Source organism: Patella vulgata, chromosome 2 (genome assembly GCF_932274485.2).
Source record: "Patella vulgata chromosome 2, xgPatVulg1.2, whole genome shotgun sequence".
Lineage (NCBI taxonomy): Eukaryota > Metazoa > Mollusca > Gastropoda > Patellidae > Patella > Patella vulgata.
In genome coordinates, this window is record NC_065880.2 from 6,261,169 (window position 1) to 6,280,190 (window position 19,022).

The 19,022-nt window shown below is 33.3% G+C and overlaps 1 protein-coding gene across 4 annotated transcripts; it reads right to left on the reverse strand.

Moving 5' to 3' along the window:
* Positions 1-523: 523 nt before the first annotated feature.
* LOC126810245 (uncharacterized) lies at positions 524-14,182 on the reverse strand. 4 transcript variants are annotated; one of them, XM_056098569.1, is made up of 9 exons: positions 14,093-14,182; positions 8,797-8,878; positions 7,891-8,232; positions 6,142-6,528; positions 5,632-5,781; positions 3,615-4,676; positions 2,888-2,990; positions 2,394-2,483; positions 524-1,955 (listed from the first exon to the last, which is right to left on the reverse strand). In XM_056098569.1, exons 2-6 carry the CDS (start codon positions 8,819-8,821, stop codon positions 4,042-4,044), a joined length of 1,539 nt encoding a protein of 512 aa, XP_055954544.1. In that variant the 5' UTR covers positions 8,822-8,878; positions 14,093-14,182; the 3' UTR covers positions 524-1,955; positions 2,394-2,483; positions 2,888-2,990; positions 3,615-4,041. The 4 variants fall into 4 exon arrangements, with proteins under 4 accessions (XP_055954544.1, XP_055954542.1, XP_055954545.1 ...); XM_056098567.1 differs by having other exon boundaries at positions 7,891-8,235; XM_056098570.1 differs by lacking the exon at positions 14,093-14,182 and adding an exon at positions 11,442-12,442.
* Between the last annotated feature and the right edge of the window lie 4,840 nt (positions 14,183-19,022).

Below are 19,022 nucleotides of genomic sequence, written 5' to 3' on the forward strand. Positions count from 1 at the left end.
AAGAAACATGTTATTGGAACCATAGTCATGTTAATATGTAAATCAAGCGACCTTTTCATAATTCAATAAAGTCCAGCGTTATCTAAACTGGAAAGCCACAGCTGTACACTGAAGGTGAAACCCAATTAGAATTAACCAGCCTGATTTTCATCTGTACAGCTGACAAGTAGTTTGGATGGCCTTAAAAAACAGAGATCCAGTCGTGAACACAGTGACAAGCATGTAAAAAGACTACTGACAGTCATTTAGCAACAAACATATTTCTATAATTTTGTGGGCAATGCAAGGTAGGAGAATTTTGCCCAGACAGTGCAACCTTTCCATGAACCTCTTTGTCGATTTCCAACTGCCAATGGTTCTTTTACGTGCACACCAATATGTACACACTGGGATGCTGGTTTTTTATTTATATGTAAATGAACTAAAAACAATTTTACATTTGTTTATTAAATAATACTATTTATAATTTACAAAAAAACATAATATGGAACACAATTACTATTCCATATTATGTTTTTCCATATATGTTTTTTTGTATTACGTATGTCAATTGCTAAATGCCGCTCAAAGAAGATATTTATAATTTGTGAGATGGGTGTAAGAACAGGACCCTCATATAGGGAGGGGCTGCGAGAACATATGCCCAGATGCGACACGTCTTGGGGTGGGTGGGGGGCGGCAAATTACCTAAGTGAGGTAGCAATTCAGCAGCCTTGACTTCCACAAAATCTGTGTAAACCAGTTCATATTTCAGCAAATAGAGAGGGTAGAATTATGATTTTTCCAAGATATATATTAGAGTTTTTCGATCAAATGGAGAGTTGAAGGGAAAATAAATCTAACAATTTTACATATAAGTTGATTTTATACATAGTTATTTAGATAAAGTGTTAAAAATATAAAAAATTGTATTTTAAAATGTCTTTAAATCATAAAAGTCAAGTGAGCCTAGGCATTGAACAAAGCAGTTACAGTATGCAAGAGGGGGGAGGGGGTCACTGAAACTTTTACCCTGGAGCAACACAAAGGGTTGTGATGGCCGTGTGAAAGAATTATAAAAATGTTTTTAAAACATACGAGAGCTTGAATCATGCCTCCTATAGGCTCACCACAAGCAATAAGAACTTTTATTATAGCTAGAACTGTTAGCTCTTTATCTAAATCTTATATAGACTCACCACAAGCAACAGGAACTATTATTATAGCTAGAACTGTTAGCTCTTTATCTAAATCTTATATAGACTCACCACAAGCAACAAGAACTATTATTATAGCTAGAACTGTTAGCTCTTTATCTAAATCTTATATAGGCTCACCACAAGCAACAAGAACTATTATTATAGCTAGAACTGTTAGCTCTTTATCTAAATCTTATATAGGCTCACCACAAGCAACAAGAACTATTATTATAACTAGAACTGTTAGCTCTTTATCTAAATCTTATATAATACTTCTTGAAGAAAGCATAATTAATCTCCTGAGTCGGATTGAAAAAAGAGTAATCAGAAGATTTTAACGAAGATTACAGGTGGCCTTGACTTTTGATCATATCCCATTTATATCATCTGTAGAAGATTCCGAATATTGACCCAATTTTTCATTCATCATATCTTTGTAAAAACTCAACAGAATTTTTGGGGGGTCTGGCACGCCCGTCAGTGATTCAATTTTTACAATATTTCAAATATTAGAGACATTGAATAAAATGTAAATAAATATTTTCGTAAGTAAATTGTAAATTTGAAGCCTAGATTGTAGAATATATATATTTGGTATTTTTATCGACAAAAGTAGAGGTATATTATAAATTATTTCAATCTTTTAAGAAATCTACAAATTCTTCTAGTTCTCTTTGTTTAGCTTGTTTATGTGCCCATCAATTCTCCATTACTTCAGCTGACACTTTCCATTTTTCATGATAAATTCATTTATCACAGAAAGGATATTTTTACCTCCTAAAAAACAAAAACAAACATAAGCTATGTCTTTAAAGACATATGTTAAAGGAGACATGCTTGAACTATTTATAATAATCTTATATTATGTGTTATTATTTATTTTAAATGTAACACAAATTAATTAAATAAAGTAACACTCAATAACCATACCATTTCAGCAGGATTATAACAATATGATATGGTAAGCAGGATTATAACTTTATGATATGGTAAGCAGGATTATAACTATATGATATGGTAAGCAGGATTATAACTATTTGATATGGTAAGCAGGATTATAACTATATGATATGGTAAGCAGGATTATAACTATATGATATGGTAAGTGGGATTATAACTGTATGATATGAAATGGGGTTTAAGTTTTAATTTTCTTCACCCATTCAGGTAATGAAGATGGTCGCCATGACTGCCAGCAGTATTATAAATATTTACCTATAAATGGAGGTGTTTTCATGTACGTATCTAAACAACCATTATGAAACAGATGACCACAATAAACTCACTACGACCTTTCAGTTGATTCTGAAATAAAATATTTTTCACACTTTATCTGATTGTTCCATCTTAAAGTCTTGATGCATCATTTTTCACATATTATCTAATTGTCTACATCTTAATCCATGCTAAAATCTACCGGTACTCAAATTAATTATTTCAAATTTAATTTAATTAAGAAAAAAAAATAAGAATATCAACAGTGGTATATCTTTATGATCCCCTGTTCACATATCAACCTATTGCAGTAGTTCTGCCTCTTGATAAATTTCACAGATTTAAAACTTTTTGTGTTTCTAACTAGTTTATAAAGGGCTGCATCCTAGATTAAACCATTATTAATATTATACAGTCTTTGTCAAGTTTGTTGTTAGAGAATTAATACGCTTTGGTTATTAGACAATAAAATATAAAAAAAAGATCAGGCCTACCTCAGGATCTTCCGCTAAAACAGTGGACAGTTTTCTAGTGGATATTTCTTGACACAATCACGTATCAAATAATCACAAACAACTTTTAATGAATGTAGCAGCTCTGAAAAACATAAACAAAACATAGGTTTTCTTTTATAGATAATGGAGAGAATATTTACAAGGCGCTAAAAACATATCAAGGTATTGTTTATACTATTTTTAAAATTATTCTAATTTTTTAGATATATTTTGTAGTTTTTTTTACACAGAAACTATCAATGTAACTTTAAGGTTCAATTCTTAGAAATTCTATTTTTTAACAGTATCAGTTGGTCAAATAATGGATTAAATCCTACTTCTATATCATCCAGAAAGGATAACTCTTATTTGACTTATCTCCCCTTAAACCTCAATTTAAAACTTGTCTTCCTTGTACCTCACTCAATAAAAACAATTTACAAACATTTCTAAATAAAATAGTAAATCTCCCCTTAAATAAGAATTTTAAACTTATCTGCAGAATCGCATCACTCAAAAATATCACATGGCTAAAAACATATTCTAAATAAAATTGTAAATGACTAATCTATGTCAAGATAGACAGAATCAACTGCAACAAATATAAACAAAGAAATCTGGAGAGATATATTCTAGGAATCATTTAATGATATTGGGTATTTTTAACTCTGACATCAGAAAAGTGGATGTTAATTTATAAAATGAAAAATAAATTAATTTTTCTTACCTTCTATAGTAAATATATTCTTTAAACATCATTTCAAATATTATTCTGATTCCTCTGCAATCTTATCTCTTGGTTAATATAATTCATTGTGTTGTTATTTAAAACAATATTGGGTTAAAGTTGACTTTGATGACCACCAAAACATCACATCAGTTGATTTTCTATTCCTGTTATTCAACCTGGTAATACTACTTTCAATTTGTTTATAAATAGATTTAACGTGACCTATTGACCTGTGACGTTGTAATCGCATGTTACTAGTTTTAATGACAGGTAGCCTGTCTGTGTACAGAATTTTGTTGATATTCACAGAAAATGGTTTATAACAAATCTTTAAATTTACATCAAAATAAAACAAAACATTTTCATTTAGTTCTAATATAATTATTAACTAGTAAAATAAAGATGTTGTATGATTATTTATATTCTATTTATCAAGGCCTATTTCACGTAAATATGATTCACATTCTGTGTTACCGAACAGACGAGCATATTCTAATAAACTACCAAAATCACTCTTAACATCTAACATGGCACCCGCAGAGTAGAGTAACTTTAACTTCTCTACTATTTGTTTGTCAGATAGAATACAATAAAATACTGGTGTCTTATTATTATCATCCCTACCATCTTTATCAAGTCCTTGTTCCAGTAAATATTGTATACAGTCTGAGTCTGTTGTACTATACCAACAAGCATGGTGTAATATACTACGACCATTATTATCCTTGACATTTAACATGGCACCAGCAGAGTAGAGTAATTTTACCTTCTCCATTGGGTTAATTTTAGATTGAACACAATAAAATATTGGTGGTAGTCCATAGACAGGAATATTTACATTTATATTTTTTTGTATTAAATTGTTGACTTCATCAAGTGTACCACGTAGACAAGTTTTACGTATTGATTCCTCGTCCATTATATTGTTGTCGGTTGTTTTATTATAGTTAGTTGTTATTACATCTTGTGTAACAAATGGTTGGTTTAATAATGAAGTTGTTGATGTGATGGTGGCCATATTATTGTTTTGTATAGATGTCTGACTATATTTAACATCATCTGAAATTATATAATATTAATATTAGTTAACTACCTGTTCGTATATACCGTTCTGATAGTGGTTAAAAACCCTGACCATCTTTAAACTAGGTTATCTTTGTTGTCTGAACGTACATGTGAAACAAGAAGATATTGGACAATATCATATTACATGCAATTCTACTATTTTATTGTCTGCGATATCACCCAAAGTAGAAGCAGATGTTAAGCTCCAAAAAACAAACGATCTACTGTTTGTGTAAAGGGGGGGGGGGGAATTTAAGTTACGGTCGGAAAAACATCATAACTCATCTACGATTGTTGTGTTATGTATACATATATATTTGAACGTTAATCAAAATCGAATCAAACGTTTTGATTTCTAGAGGTTTTATAAACTGTAATTGCGGGCATTAATCCACAAAATGATGACCCGGTATGTACCAAAATTGATCCCACAAGAGTATTTTGAGATATAAACATATACTTTAAATTTAAGAAACAAAATCAGAAAAGTTACAATGATGGTCAATGGTACTCTATTTTTAATTAATGTCAACAAGGCTATGTATGACATTTTGTTTCATTTCTAGGTAGTGGATTATGATATCTGATCAATGTTTGCTTCAGACACCACACTACAAACTGCTAAGAGCATTTCTCTATTGTGATGTGGATTTTAGCGCCCATAAGACTACTTATTATGTATTATTATTATCTGTATTCTGATTGGTTGATAGTATGCGCTTTAGTCAATGATCTTCTGTCTTAATTGCTAGATGTTGTTGGTCACACATGTAAGTGACTTCTTCAGAGTGAGAATAATTTTCAATGTTACAATTGGAGAACATATAAAGTCGCTATGTAACAACTCCTGTAGGGGAATCAAGTGAAAAAATCCATTAGTGAAGACAACACGGCAATAATTTACAGTACATGAACTGCCGAAATAGGAATATATCATATTTTATATTACCTGTTGTAATGCCGTCAAGTGGTTTATCATCTGGTGGTAGACTACAGTCTATATCATCTGTCTCATTTACATCTAGAGGTTCTTGTTTTACAAGCAGTTTCCCATCTGTTGCTTGAATATCAACTGGTGAATAACCGGAATCATTTATTCCTACATTTGAAATATTGAGATAATAAATAAAAAAAAGACAGATATAAACTAAATGGATATAAACACGTAATATTAGTTTCAGATTTAAATCTTTAAAATCAAAATGCACCAAACGAATCTGGCTGTTATAAGATCGGGTACGCCATTTGTCACTTATGGATAAATAAATGGATAAAGAATTCCATTAAAGGAATGGTATATATATCAGATAGTGTAAACGGTTCTCTCCGTATAAATTATTCATAAAAGAGTCAAGTTACTGTATATTGGGGTTGGCCAAGAATGTACTCTGCTCTGAACATAATACTAAATATACAGCCACTGGTTGTTAAATATCAAACACAGTTTATCCTGGTTTACCTTGTCCATTATCATCGTCTTCAATTTCTTCTTTAATTCTGTCTATAATAACGTTTTGTTCATAAATTCGGTCCAGTTCATCGCACAAAATACTGTTTCTCACTTTCGTCATTTGTAGGTCTTCATTTCTTGAGTCCCTTTCCTCTTTTAGTTGGTCCAATAGCTTCGTTTTTGTTCTCATCTCTGACTTGAATCGAACAAAGATATTGGTTTTTGTTTTTACAGCTAACCTTAACGAGTTCAACGTCATTTTTATCCTTTGGTTCTCCTTTTCACTTATCTGTTTTTCTTGTTTTATTTGTTGAAGTCTTTCCTGTAACTGTAAATATTTGTCATCTTCCTCTGATTCTTTCTCTTCCCTTTCAACAATACCATCCATATCAATATCTGAAATTATTATAAACAAGCCAACAGTGAGGCTGATGTCCCCCGCCGAAATTGCAAAATAAATAGATGACACATATTAATTAATCGCACATTTATTTTTTTCACTAAGTTTCATCACTCTCTATCAGATAGAATCAAGATTATCTTGTCCCAAACCATCGACAAATGAAATCGATTAGCTCTGCTTAGCTTCAGCTCGAAATGTTAATTATTGAACTCAGTCAAGACATTCACCTAATGAACATCTACATATACATCAAGTTTAAACATTCACCTAATAGACACCTATGCCAAGTTTGAACATTCTACCTCAATTAGAAGGAGAGTTATTGTGTTCCAAAGTTTCTACCAATCAAATTGCTTATCACTCTGCTTACCCTCAGCAAAAAATGTTCATTATCGAACTTAGTTAAGGTATTCATATAATAAATCTATACACCAAGTTTCATCAATCTCACTTAATTAGAACTAAAGTTATCGTGTCCCAAAGCATCAACCAATCAAATTGCTTATCTCTGCTTACCCTAAGCGGAAAATGCTCATCTTCGAACACCATCAAGGCATTGACCTAATCAACACATACACCAAGTTTGAACATTCTAGCTCAATTAGGAAGAGAGTTATCGTGCCCCAAAGTATCAACCAATCAAATTGCTTATCTCTGCTTACCCTAAGCGGAAAATGCTCATCTTCGAACTCCATCAAGGCATTGACCTAATAAACACATACACCAAGTTTGAACATTCTAGCTCAATTAAAAGTTATCGTGTCCCAAAGCATCAACCAATCAAATTGCTTATCTCTGCTTACCCTAAGCGGAAAATGCTCATCTTCGAACTCCATCAAGGCATTGACCTAATCAACACATACACCAAGTTTGAACATTCTAGCCCAATTAGGAAGAGAGTTATCGTGTCCCAAAGCATCAACCAATCAAATTGCTTATCTCTGCTTACCCTAAGCGGAAAATGCTCATCTTCGAACTCCATCAAGGCATTGACCTAATAAACACATACACCAAGTTTGAACATTCTATTTCAATTAGGAAGAGAGTTATTGTGTCCCAAAAAGTGTGACGGACAGACAGACGGACGGACAGACGGACAGACAGACGGACAGACAGACTGACAGACAGACGGACAGACAGACGGACGAACCCATTTTAATAGTCCCCTGCTTTCTTCGAAAGGCGGGGGACAATAACAAAATAATGTTATGTTACATATCTGAAAGAGAAAATTTTCAGCGATTAACTCGATTCATCTTATTAATATAAGAATAATAGGAGAATCCCTGAAGGGAAAATATTTAAATGAATATTACTGACAAATTAAAATATATAAATTGTGCTAATTTACTTACCCGATGCTAATTGTTCAGCTACTGCTCCATATCCAAATTCATTTAAACAATGAATGAATTTAGAATATGCATTTATACCACAAGTCCGAAGAATATCTAGAAATTGACGTATCATTGCTTTTGTACTCCTTGATTCCGCTCTTCTGATTTTTTCCAAGTCATCTTCATTTAGTACTTGTTTTTCATATAAACTGTCTAATAATGGTTGTAGAGGAGCCAGATTCTCGGTTAAATACACATAGTTAGATATTATCCTCAAGTTATCTTCAGGTAACATCTTCCCTTTCTCTCTTCGAGTTATAACCTTTCTCCTCTTAGCATCGGGTGAGCTCTCTGGGTATTCTACTGAGAAAATATACAGTACAATATTATAACTGTATCTATAATAATAATTTGTATGATTACCAATAATATTATAACAACAAGGTTTATTTATCAGCTGTTAATGCCCTGTAACTGATTTTCTGTCCGTTCTGTGGGGCTACAGTCACTAAGTGAATCTGGCACAGGGTAATAAGCCAGGAGGTGACATGGAAAAATACCTAGTCAGTCGGATGAGACGTGCGTAACAGAGCTTTGAGTATAATTTCCGTCCAAATATGACAAGGGAAACAATTTGCCACAAGAAACAACTGCATGATTCTTGATGGCGACATATAATTAACAGTTATTGTAATATGACAAAGGAATGCAGCAAGAATTTAACCCGTTCTGTTAGACTCCATACAGTGTCTGATCCCTGAACATGTATCTATATCTTTTATTCAATATAGTATTCATTTCGACAATATCATATTAAGGACGACCTCAAATCATTTATACCGATGCCTACAAAATATTTGACCCTTTCTAAAAATACTACATCATTATAAAATTCAACACAGATTAAAATATTAGGTTAATTACCTGATACACTGGAGACGCCAGCCATTTTCTTTGATATCTGTTAATTGAGATAATTTTATCAAGATATGACCATACCAGATATCTATAATATAAATCAATAATATAATCAATAATAAAATCAATATAAAATACCAGATATCTATAATATAAATCAATAATATAATCAATAATAAAATATTGATCTAGTTCTAGATTTACTCTTTGGATCGTACCTTAATTACAGTCTCTCTTGCTATAGTAAGTGTCAATTGAGATGCCCGTCTACTCAACTGTATATACATGTACATATGTGTTTTATAATACAAGTATCGTATGATACAAGACAGAGATAATGTCATCACACCTGGTTGATCACGATTCAGTTAAAGAGACATATCATGGACAAATAATCAAATAATGACAGAAGTTCAGTGTAACCAAGAATTTACAAATAATATACAAATATTTGATTTCATATATTCTATATTAAAGAGTCACCCAGCTATAGCCTATGTGGTATATCAAAATTAAAACGTATCAGATAAGATAATAGTAAAATATGCCTTTCTAATCAATGGATATATCGTCAACTACTTTAATATTTCAATAGATGATATAATTACTTTATTCAACAATATTTGACTTGGTGATTTTTTTTTTCTTTTAAAATATAAAACATTGTTATTGCCTACTTCACTCCGATTTTGTTTTGCTTCTGTTATTTTGTCTCCTATTTCAGATATTTTGACGTCTTATGAAGAAACAAAAGTAACAATTGTCCCAGATATTGCTATGTTATTATCCGAGTTGTTAGATATACCCTTGTAATAATGGTATATTCACACATCGATGACGTGAAGTATGTATTATTAGAAGTCAATATATATAGTTGTATCAGGGGTTGGTATAATAAAATGAGTGGATGCTATATATTAGTATTTATCTGAAAAGTGGGTGGAGCTTATCATTGACACACGGATTATGAATACTATACCAATAGGGAGATGCTAATTGTAGGCTGGTTGGGGAGGTACGGAAATTTCCGGAGTCCACAATGAACCCTTTAAATGAATGAGTATTTTGAGGAATACTAACCCCATTGTCGCCTCTGGAAATTTCCGAAGCTCTCCAACCACCCTACAGTTAGCATTCACGATACTAGTAGGTGGAAATTAAGAAGAATACCAAGCCTTGAACCCGAACCTTGACCCCGACTGACAGCTGTCAATCTGTTATCATGACTTTGTAAACCGAATATGGGAGGGGCAATATCTACCCTAACTTTGAGTGATTCTCTATAGGTCTACTCGATTGAACATTCCAGAATTGAATTCTCGCAATCCCCCAAATTAGTGACACTCGAGTGAAAAGGGGTATTTCGGGTTATAACGCATGCGTCAACTGAATAAGAAAATATCTCAATCAACCATGCAGGCCAAACATATTTGTTGTGTTTAAACACGTCACGATTCTATTCACACCACCTCCATGGTCAGGACTGACAGAACTGTGACAGGACTGAATTCCGCGTTACCCGATTGCAATTCTGTCCGAATCGAGCACCCCCTTAGTAGCATACAAGGCAGTACATTACTAATAAATATATTAGTATCATAGACTAGATTATATAAGACAGGGTTCATACAACATTATTTAACAAATCATAGAGATGAATAGGCCTACAATACATGTACATTAAGATATATCTTTGAAAACTAAACAAGGTTTAAGTATATACATACCAGCTTTGTTTGATTCTAATATATTATATACAATGTTATAAAACCCTAGATATTACCTTGTCTTGATCTGTCTAACAATTGTTCAGCTATTCGCCCTACTGCTCACAATATAATAATGTCCACCCAGTTAGCAAACAACACGTCAGGTCTATTGTTACCTTGAAAATCCAGGCTAATAGACATGTCAGCAAACCCGATTTCTATATTTAAAGATGCATTATGTTGGAGTGAAATCTGTTTATTACAGGTCTTTATATTAACTTCAAATGTTATATAAATTATCATTTAGACATGAATTCACATGGCAAGCCTATATGATCAACTCACCCTCTAGCATTACTGCCCGCGGGCCAAATCTGGCCCACCAACAGTTTAAATGTGGCCCGTTGAACAAATTTCAACAAACTGACGTATCGATAATTCTATGAAACTAGCGGTGGAAATCATTTATTATTGTTTTCCGGTTTCAGTACGGCCCTGACTTCTGTACTGTATGTCATAGATATCTAAGTTGGCTAATTTCGTCCATTTCAAAGTAATGAATTGTATTATAATATGTAACGATTTTAATCAAATAAATCAATAAAATTTTCTTTATCTTGATATCTTTGTATATAAATTGTTAATTCATGTGGTCCCTGAATCGAAATGAATTTTATCACCCCTACTCTAGAATATCGGATGGCGGAGATTTAAATCAAATATAACACATACTTTATGGAAACACAGGTACTAATTGATTTTGTTGAAAAGGATACTGCCACATCTCCATATTGATGACGATAATAATCTTTAATGCCCCTTACATTACTAGCTGTTTTTACATACAGTATGTGTTATAGTTTAATACAATACATATATTAAACTAGATTTAAAGAAGATTTATTTATTCCTATCGTGTTTAAATAATAATGATCTCATTACCTTGAATAACTGTACTTTAAATTACTTATATCGGCTTCTACAGATGATATTTTACATCAGAAGATGAACGAATTAATATTGATACTGGAAATAGTATTCTGCTTTCTACAAGACTCGATTACATAGTCTCTAGGCGTGCAATGTTTAAATTCATGAATGAATATGCAAATAAACGACTTGATACAAAGAGCTATTAAACTGGGTTTTCCCCTTACCATAAATAGATATTGAGTCATTTATGACATATTTCAAGCGGTGTAAAGGGAGTTTGATAGTTAATCAACATGCAACTTGGTGTGAAATTTACCTGTCCCAAATAAATTCACAATGATACGAAGAAATGTCATGTACTGATAATACAAGAAGGTGTATATTATAAATGACATTTAAAGACATGTCTTCTATTCACTTATTCATTAAATATTAGCTTATCTATGTTAACAATTCCACGCTGATGAAATAATAATTATTATTTGCAGTTTTTTGGACACAAATTAGATTTCAAGATAATTTAAATGGACAGAAAAAGACATTGCCGATCAGTGGCGATGGCCAAAGTGTATTTTAATAAATCTAACTGGACGACAATATTTCTTTTTCTTTTTATGCATTTAACTAAGGCAGTTTAGTCGGGCGTGTTTACATTACAAAGTATGCAACAATTCAGACCAATCTGCCCATTCATATTTAAGTTAGGAGAAAATTTATTTAATTGATCCACATAAAACTTTTTATTAAAAGTTTGTCAACTGGTGGGAACATTCTAACGTGTGTCTGTCGAAATTTACGAAAATATCTATTTGAATTGAACACAGCCTTTTATACTAGAAACTCATTTATTTTGTTTTATGTCTGGTGAAATATGTTCTTCCCCTGTTTATTGGCGACATTGTTAGGGTGACTCACCATAAATAAATATCTCCATATATCTCGACAATTTCGCCACAATATTTATATATATGCCAAGCCTCAAATCAGTTTCACACAATTATAGTCACTAAATAAACGATCATGTTGTACTTAATAAGCTATGACCATTATCATGTATAAATAATAGACTGAAAACTGGTTCCATGTGTCGTCCATAACATCCAGACACTTTTGAGTAAAAGATAGGTTACGTGCCCTTGTTTTGAAATTAGTCTCGCTTAACCAGTCTATCGACCATTCTAGGGCTGATTGACAGGTCGGGATAATCAAGACTACTCTTTTACGAAACATAACAGAAAGCTAGAACAAGAAATTGAATTTAGAAATGAGCACGTTAGCTAGCTCAACAATTGTTTTAAGAAGCTTGTAAAAGTAAAATGAAACTACTGATAGTATCATGTTCCTGTCTAACCCGAGTGTTTCAGAGATATTATTTGTACTAAACCAAAAGATGCCGCTCTTAACGGTACAGTTAATGATAAAGCGATTTAAAAAATGAAACGAACGTAATTTCTAAATCTGCTGTAATAACCAAGAAGCTTAATTTTACTGCTATTCAAAATCGTCAACAAAAATTTTTTTACGGCTGTAATAGTTGATAGATTTGTAGAGAATTGCACGTGCCATGGCTATTTATAGTATCATACTGTCAGAAAGTTGGCCTCGACACGGCGAATGTGCACGCTTCAGTGGTAGTCTCGAATTATCAGCGGTTGACTGTATTTCTGTAGGTGCGTGGGTCACCCTAACATTGTAGAGTAAATATCTTCCCTGTTAATGGTTAATGGGAGGTAACTCTTTCTGACAAATCAGGATTTCAACCACTTATTTTCTGCCATTGGCTTCAATGTCAAATCCATGAAATTTTCCGGCCAATGACTTTCTCTTTTTACAGTCCGATGCACGATTTGATTCTTTAAAATGGTAAAAAGACCAACATGTCACAATCAGCTGATAAAAATATTGAAGGCGGTTGACCATTTGGTTTTTGTTCTAAATTTGATCAAATGAATCAACAGACTGTGACGTTTAGGTGATTCCCCTATTTCATGTGTGGTTAAAGGCTCAATACCACTCTTGTTGTAACTGAATAATATGTCCCAATCTTTATTCTGGTCAACAAATTGTACTATTTTAGAATATTTCAATTAATTGATGATACAAATTTCATCTTAACACACCTTATTTAAAATTTTGAAAAATTCAACATAATCATATGGTTTGAAACGTCTAACGTAAACCTTTTCAAATGAAACTTCGATTTAAAAATATTTTCGAACCCTCTGCACAAGTAAAATAGGATGTAATGGATAATTTACACTACAGGTAGGACACTTAAACATCTAGTATTTAAATAGAGATATTATTTATTTTCTGGAGCTTTCAAGCCAGCAAGAGTGTTATTGTCCCTTTAATTCATGATGGCTCGGCCGTAAAATCACGAATATTCAGCAAATCCTGACAGAAACTGTGAATCCAAACACTGTCGTTCGATTCTAAACCAAATGGTCTACCAAAATGGTTATTAGGTAAAAATAGGAAAAAGAAAGAATATTGCTCTATTAATAGACGGGCGACATTCTTACTAGCCTCAGCTAAGGCTTAGTTAAAATTACATTTATACACACCTTGTGGTCCGCTCTTTGACAAAACTTTATCCTAGCAACTAACCTTTTACCCTAGCAACTCACATTCTACAGCCCTTTGTTCTAGGAACTCACCTTTTACAGCCCTTATTACTCTAGGAACTCGTGTAGTGTAGTCGTCTGGTAAATTTTTCCTGTTTATGGTTTCGGTTTATATGCAAGGGAGATAAATCTATTATTCCACTTGGGGACAGACCACCATTAAATTTCACCATTAAATTCTAGTTCGTCTATTTATAGCAATTCTCTCTCTGTCTTTTTTCTCCCCTTTTGCATGCCCATTTTTGTTGATTTTTTGGTCTAGAATGGACGAAGAGGGTTTGAATTAACAGTTCTGCCAGGTTTTGGTAAATATTCCTGATTTTGAGGCGTAAGAATAACAGGGTTATCAGGTTGGTTACGATGATATGTACGGCAACTAGTTACATGCTTTTGTGTATCTCAAACTTTTGGTGGTCAACCTCATATAAATTTTAGTGCAAAGACATGACCATTTGTTCCCCTGTCTGTAGTGAAAAGCATTCAGCCCAACGAAAATTTGGGGAAAAGTTGGAGGTTGGCAAGGAGGCCAGAATTAACATTGAAGTCAATGGGGAAATTAATGGTGGTCTGCCTCCATTTAACTGTTAAGGTACTGTCAAGGTTAAATGGCCACAGATCACGAATGATTATCGTCTCTTAGATCGGCTCTAACCATTCCCAAACTTTCGTTTGGTAGAACGATTTCTACCACAGACAGGACAACATGTGGCAACCTTTTGTCCCAAAGCACGCATGAGATTCATTATGAAAAACTTGAGATACACAAGCTGGAAGTAGAGACAATTAAGCATGCAATTTTTCTCCCTACATTTCAGCATATCCAACCTCATAACTCTTGTATCCTTCCGCCCCAAAATCATGAATATTCACCAAAACCTGACAGAAAATATATATTCAAACCGTTTTCTTCAGTTCTACACCAAAAAATCAACACAAATCGCCAAGTAAAAGAGGGGAAAAGAGAAAGGAGGGGAATGACAAAAAAAGCCTTGGCCCTTGGTGAGCTGTGTCCATATTAAGCAATATGGTTTCGGAATTTACGTCACGGTTTAAATAATAATAATAATAATATTTAATGAGGCAACTTATTTAGTTTGCAAACAAATCAATCTTCCATAAGTCCCCCCTAAGCTACAAAGACACATATACATGTAATATCAGGAAAAATTCAAAATCCTTTGAAATGCAATAGCATTTTAAAGTGGGAAGTTTGGGAAGTCACTCCAAACTACAAAACATATACGTTATACAAGTAGTATATAGGACGAACACTATAATTACACACAAAATAAGATATACTGCAGTTGCAAATTAATTATATACGAAAATAATAAGTATATCACCAGTTGAATATTACGGTTTCTTCAGTGCTCAATATAAATAAGTTTTCGGTTTAATCTTAAAATTTTCAGCATTTTTACACATCTTTATATAAAAAGGCAGATTGTTCCATAAAAGACATGCAGAATAATGAAAAGTACGTTTCATGGATTCCGTTTTGCATTTTTGAAGGAAAAGAGATTTTCTGGTCTGTGAACGGAGCAAGATATCAGTTTTGGAATCAAGAGATCTTTCAATTAAATAGGAGTTTAGATACAATGAAATATTAAATATAATAATTTTGAATGATAAGACAATTTTATTATAAAGAATCCTCTGTGTATGTGTAAGCCAACCGAGTTTAGTAAATAAAGAGTTGGATGGAGTTTCGATTGGTGCATCAAGAATAATTCTTGCTGGCCTCTTTTGTAATTTTAAAAGAATGTCTAATCTACTTTTAGTAGCATTCCCCCAAATAATAGAGCAATAATCAAATATTGGTAGTATGTAACTATTATAAAACAAAATTATAAAAGGTAAGTGATCTTTTATCTTATTTAGGAGAAACACCTTTGATGCAAGTTTTTTTTAGACATATTATGTGCTATTTGTGCTTCCCAATTATGGTCTTGGTCAATTTGAATTCCGAGTAATTTTGCGGTAGTAACCGTCGCAGTTTTCTCAACATGGAGTGATAAAGTTAGATTTTTCTGATTTCTTTCGTGTTTTGATGAAATCAGCATTGATTTTGTTTTCGAAGGATTGATTACCATTCCATTGTTTGTGAACAAGGCAGGGTACTCTCATCTTCAAACAAATCTATCTGACTTGATTCAATATTGAGTGGGAGATCATTTATAAAAATAAGGAATAGGAGAGGACCCAGGATCGAACCTTGTGGAACCCCGCATTTGACTGTAGTAATTGAGGAGGTAATTGATCCTAAACAAACTTTTTTGCCTCCGTGAGTCAAGATATGATTCAATCAAAATTTGTGAATTATTATCAAATCGATAAAGATGTAGTTTTTCGATAATAAGCTTGTGATCAATGAGATCAAATGCTTTGTTAAAATCAAAATACACTATACCACTCATCACACCATTATCGATGGCATCAAGCCAATTGTCTGTCATTCTGATCAGTGCAGTAGCACGTGAATGATTTGATCTAAATCCAGATTGATATGCATAAAGAACATTGAAAGATTTGAATTTGAGTGTTCAGGTGCCTTTCGAATATTTTTGAAATTGTAGGGAGAATTGATATTGGCCTATGATTGTTCGGATCATCTTTAGCTCCCTTCTTATGTATAGGAATAATTTTAGCAGGTTTAAGGGCACTAATTATATATACAAGGAACATGTTTTGAGAAATACAGAGATTTATGATAAATGTCAAGCTGCTACAAATTGTATACGCAGACAATTTTAAAAGAGTTATGGTCCTTGTTTGACTTCATGGAACCTTGTGGGCCCCCTAACGACGATTAACATCCAAATTGTATGGAAGTTTTATGCATGAATTAAATTGGTAAAACGTACAATCGTTTAAATTTTAAAAACGATAAAATTGGTTATGTATCCGAATTTCATCTTATCAAAACGCTTATCGTCAATATCAAAGTACAGAAATCGGATTGTTAAAAGTACAAAATGACGTCCTCTTATCCACTGATAATCAATGCGGTTGCTGCTTTTAGATCTTACAGTACCATTTGACCACGACTTGCTGATGAACTTGGTCTAACAGTTTTAGTATAATGATCTATAAAATCTTATTTTAAAAATAATAGTTCCCAATATGTCATTATACAAACAATCTGACAAACGAGACGAGCTTCAGTGAGCCCTAGGATAAGTTTTAGGCCAAATTTTGTTTAGCATATACACCACCACATTGTCCAAAATTATTCAGAAACATCGTCAGCAATTACAACATTACGCGGATGTCAACCAGTTGTACCAATCATATAAACTATCTCTCCAAATCTAATATTGAAAAAAAATATCAGTGAGATTCGTACATGGACGGGGATCAATGTTCTTAAAGTGAACAACGAAAAGATTGAATATATTGTTTTTTTGAACAATCTGTTTAGTGTCCAAACTTGATGAAGGTATTTTACTCTTAGTAGATGAGCATAAAATAATACCCCTAGGTTTAGTTAGTCAACTTCCATGAAGAAACAATAATTAGTGATATTTGCAGATCCTGTTATTTATAACTGAGGAATATTAATAACATCAGTTAAGCCCGTGAAAATTGTTGTCCAGGCGCTTGTCATATCACGATTAGATCAATGCAATTCTACATTTTAGTAACTGGTCGTTAATTGTAAAAAATTAAGGACGCGGCAGCTCGGCCAATTACCGGAAACCAATATGATGATAATACCATATTACAATTCAATTAATGTCATTCTACGGTGACTCATTGAGTGAAATGTTGACTCGCTAACCTGGAGGTCCCGTATTCTACCCCGGTATTATCCGAAAAGGGTCATCGGGATTTTTCGGTCTCCCCCACCCCCCCAGCAGGACAGTAGGAATGGCATGGGACAACGCGTTTTCGGGTATCCACGTATATTCGTAACTAGGCAGTGACGGTATGGACAATTTTCTTTTCTATTTTGGTAGGCTAGCTACGCTCACCAATGTGTACTTAATCAGGTGGAATGTATTTTTAAAATCACGCTTGGATCAAATTCTGACTAGCATCATCTGCCTAACAATAATTTCCTGGTAAGATCACAACATCAATGTTGATTTAAATTGACAAATAATTCGCGTTTTCAATGAAAATTGTAAAACTGGCACATGAATCGCTTGCCAGAATGTTTTCGAGCGCCATTTGTAATGAAGCGACACGATGAACGAGGCTAAACATATTCCACAGGAGAATACTACCTGTGTAGACTGCAATAACTAGACGCCAAAGACAGCCATTCAATTTTGACTCTTCACGTATTTCGCCGAACATAACTGAAACGACTGAATGTATCATATACGTTGCGAACCATTTGTGTCCATTTCTATGTGCCAAAGAATAGAGATTTGGCTTCTTTAACCCAGAAGTTACGGTCAGATAAAATAGGTTAAGAATTGTGGCCTGTAGATCGTAAGCAAACATAAATGTGAAGGGACACACAGACATGAAAATGTGGGCACATAAAAGGTGTAACATTGTGCCAGCTTTCAATTTAAATGCATGACAAAGTTGATATTGGGCCTATGTTTAAGAAATGGTGCATCAGTCATTTGTGGATTTATAGTCTGTTGATAACTTAGCAGTTAGTAGTTGCCCGACAGCGACAACCTATCGTCTTCGAATTTGCCCGATACAGTTAATATTTAGGGGCGAATCCATGATTTTCAGAAAGGGGGGTGGGGAGTCGTTTCGGAGTAAATTACGATTTCCAGCCTAAACTATTTTTATTCTCCTTTCCCGCGAGAGTATATGGGGCAAAAAATTGTTCGACCCCCCCCCCCCCCCCCCGGATGCACGTCTGATATTCACTTTATTCTTTCTTTACACCAGACTGTAAATAAACATGATAGAGCCGTTGTTGACCATGTCAGCTGAAGGGAAAGGTTCTTGGGGAGTTCATTGCATGGCAATCCATCTTTCACATAATTATTAT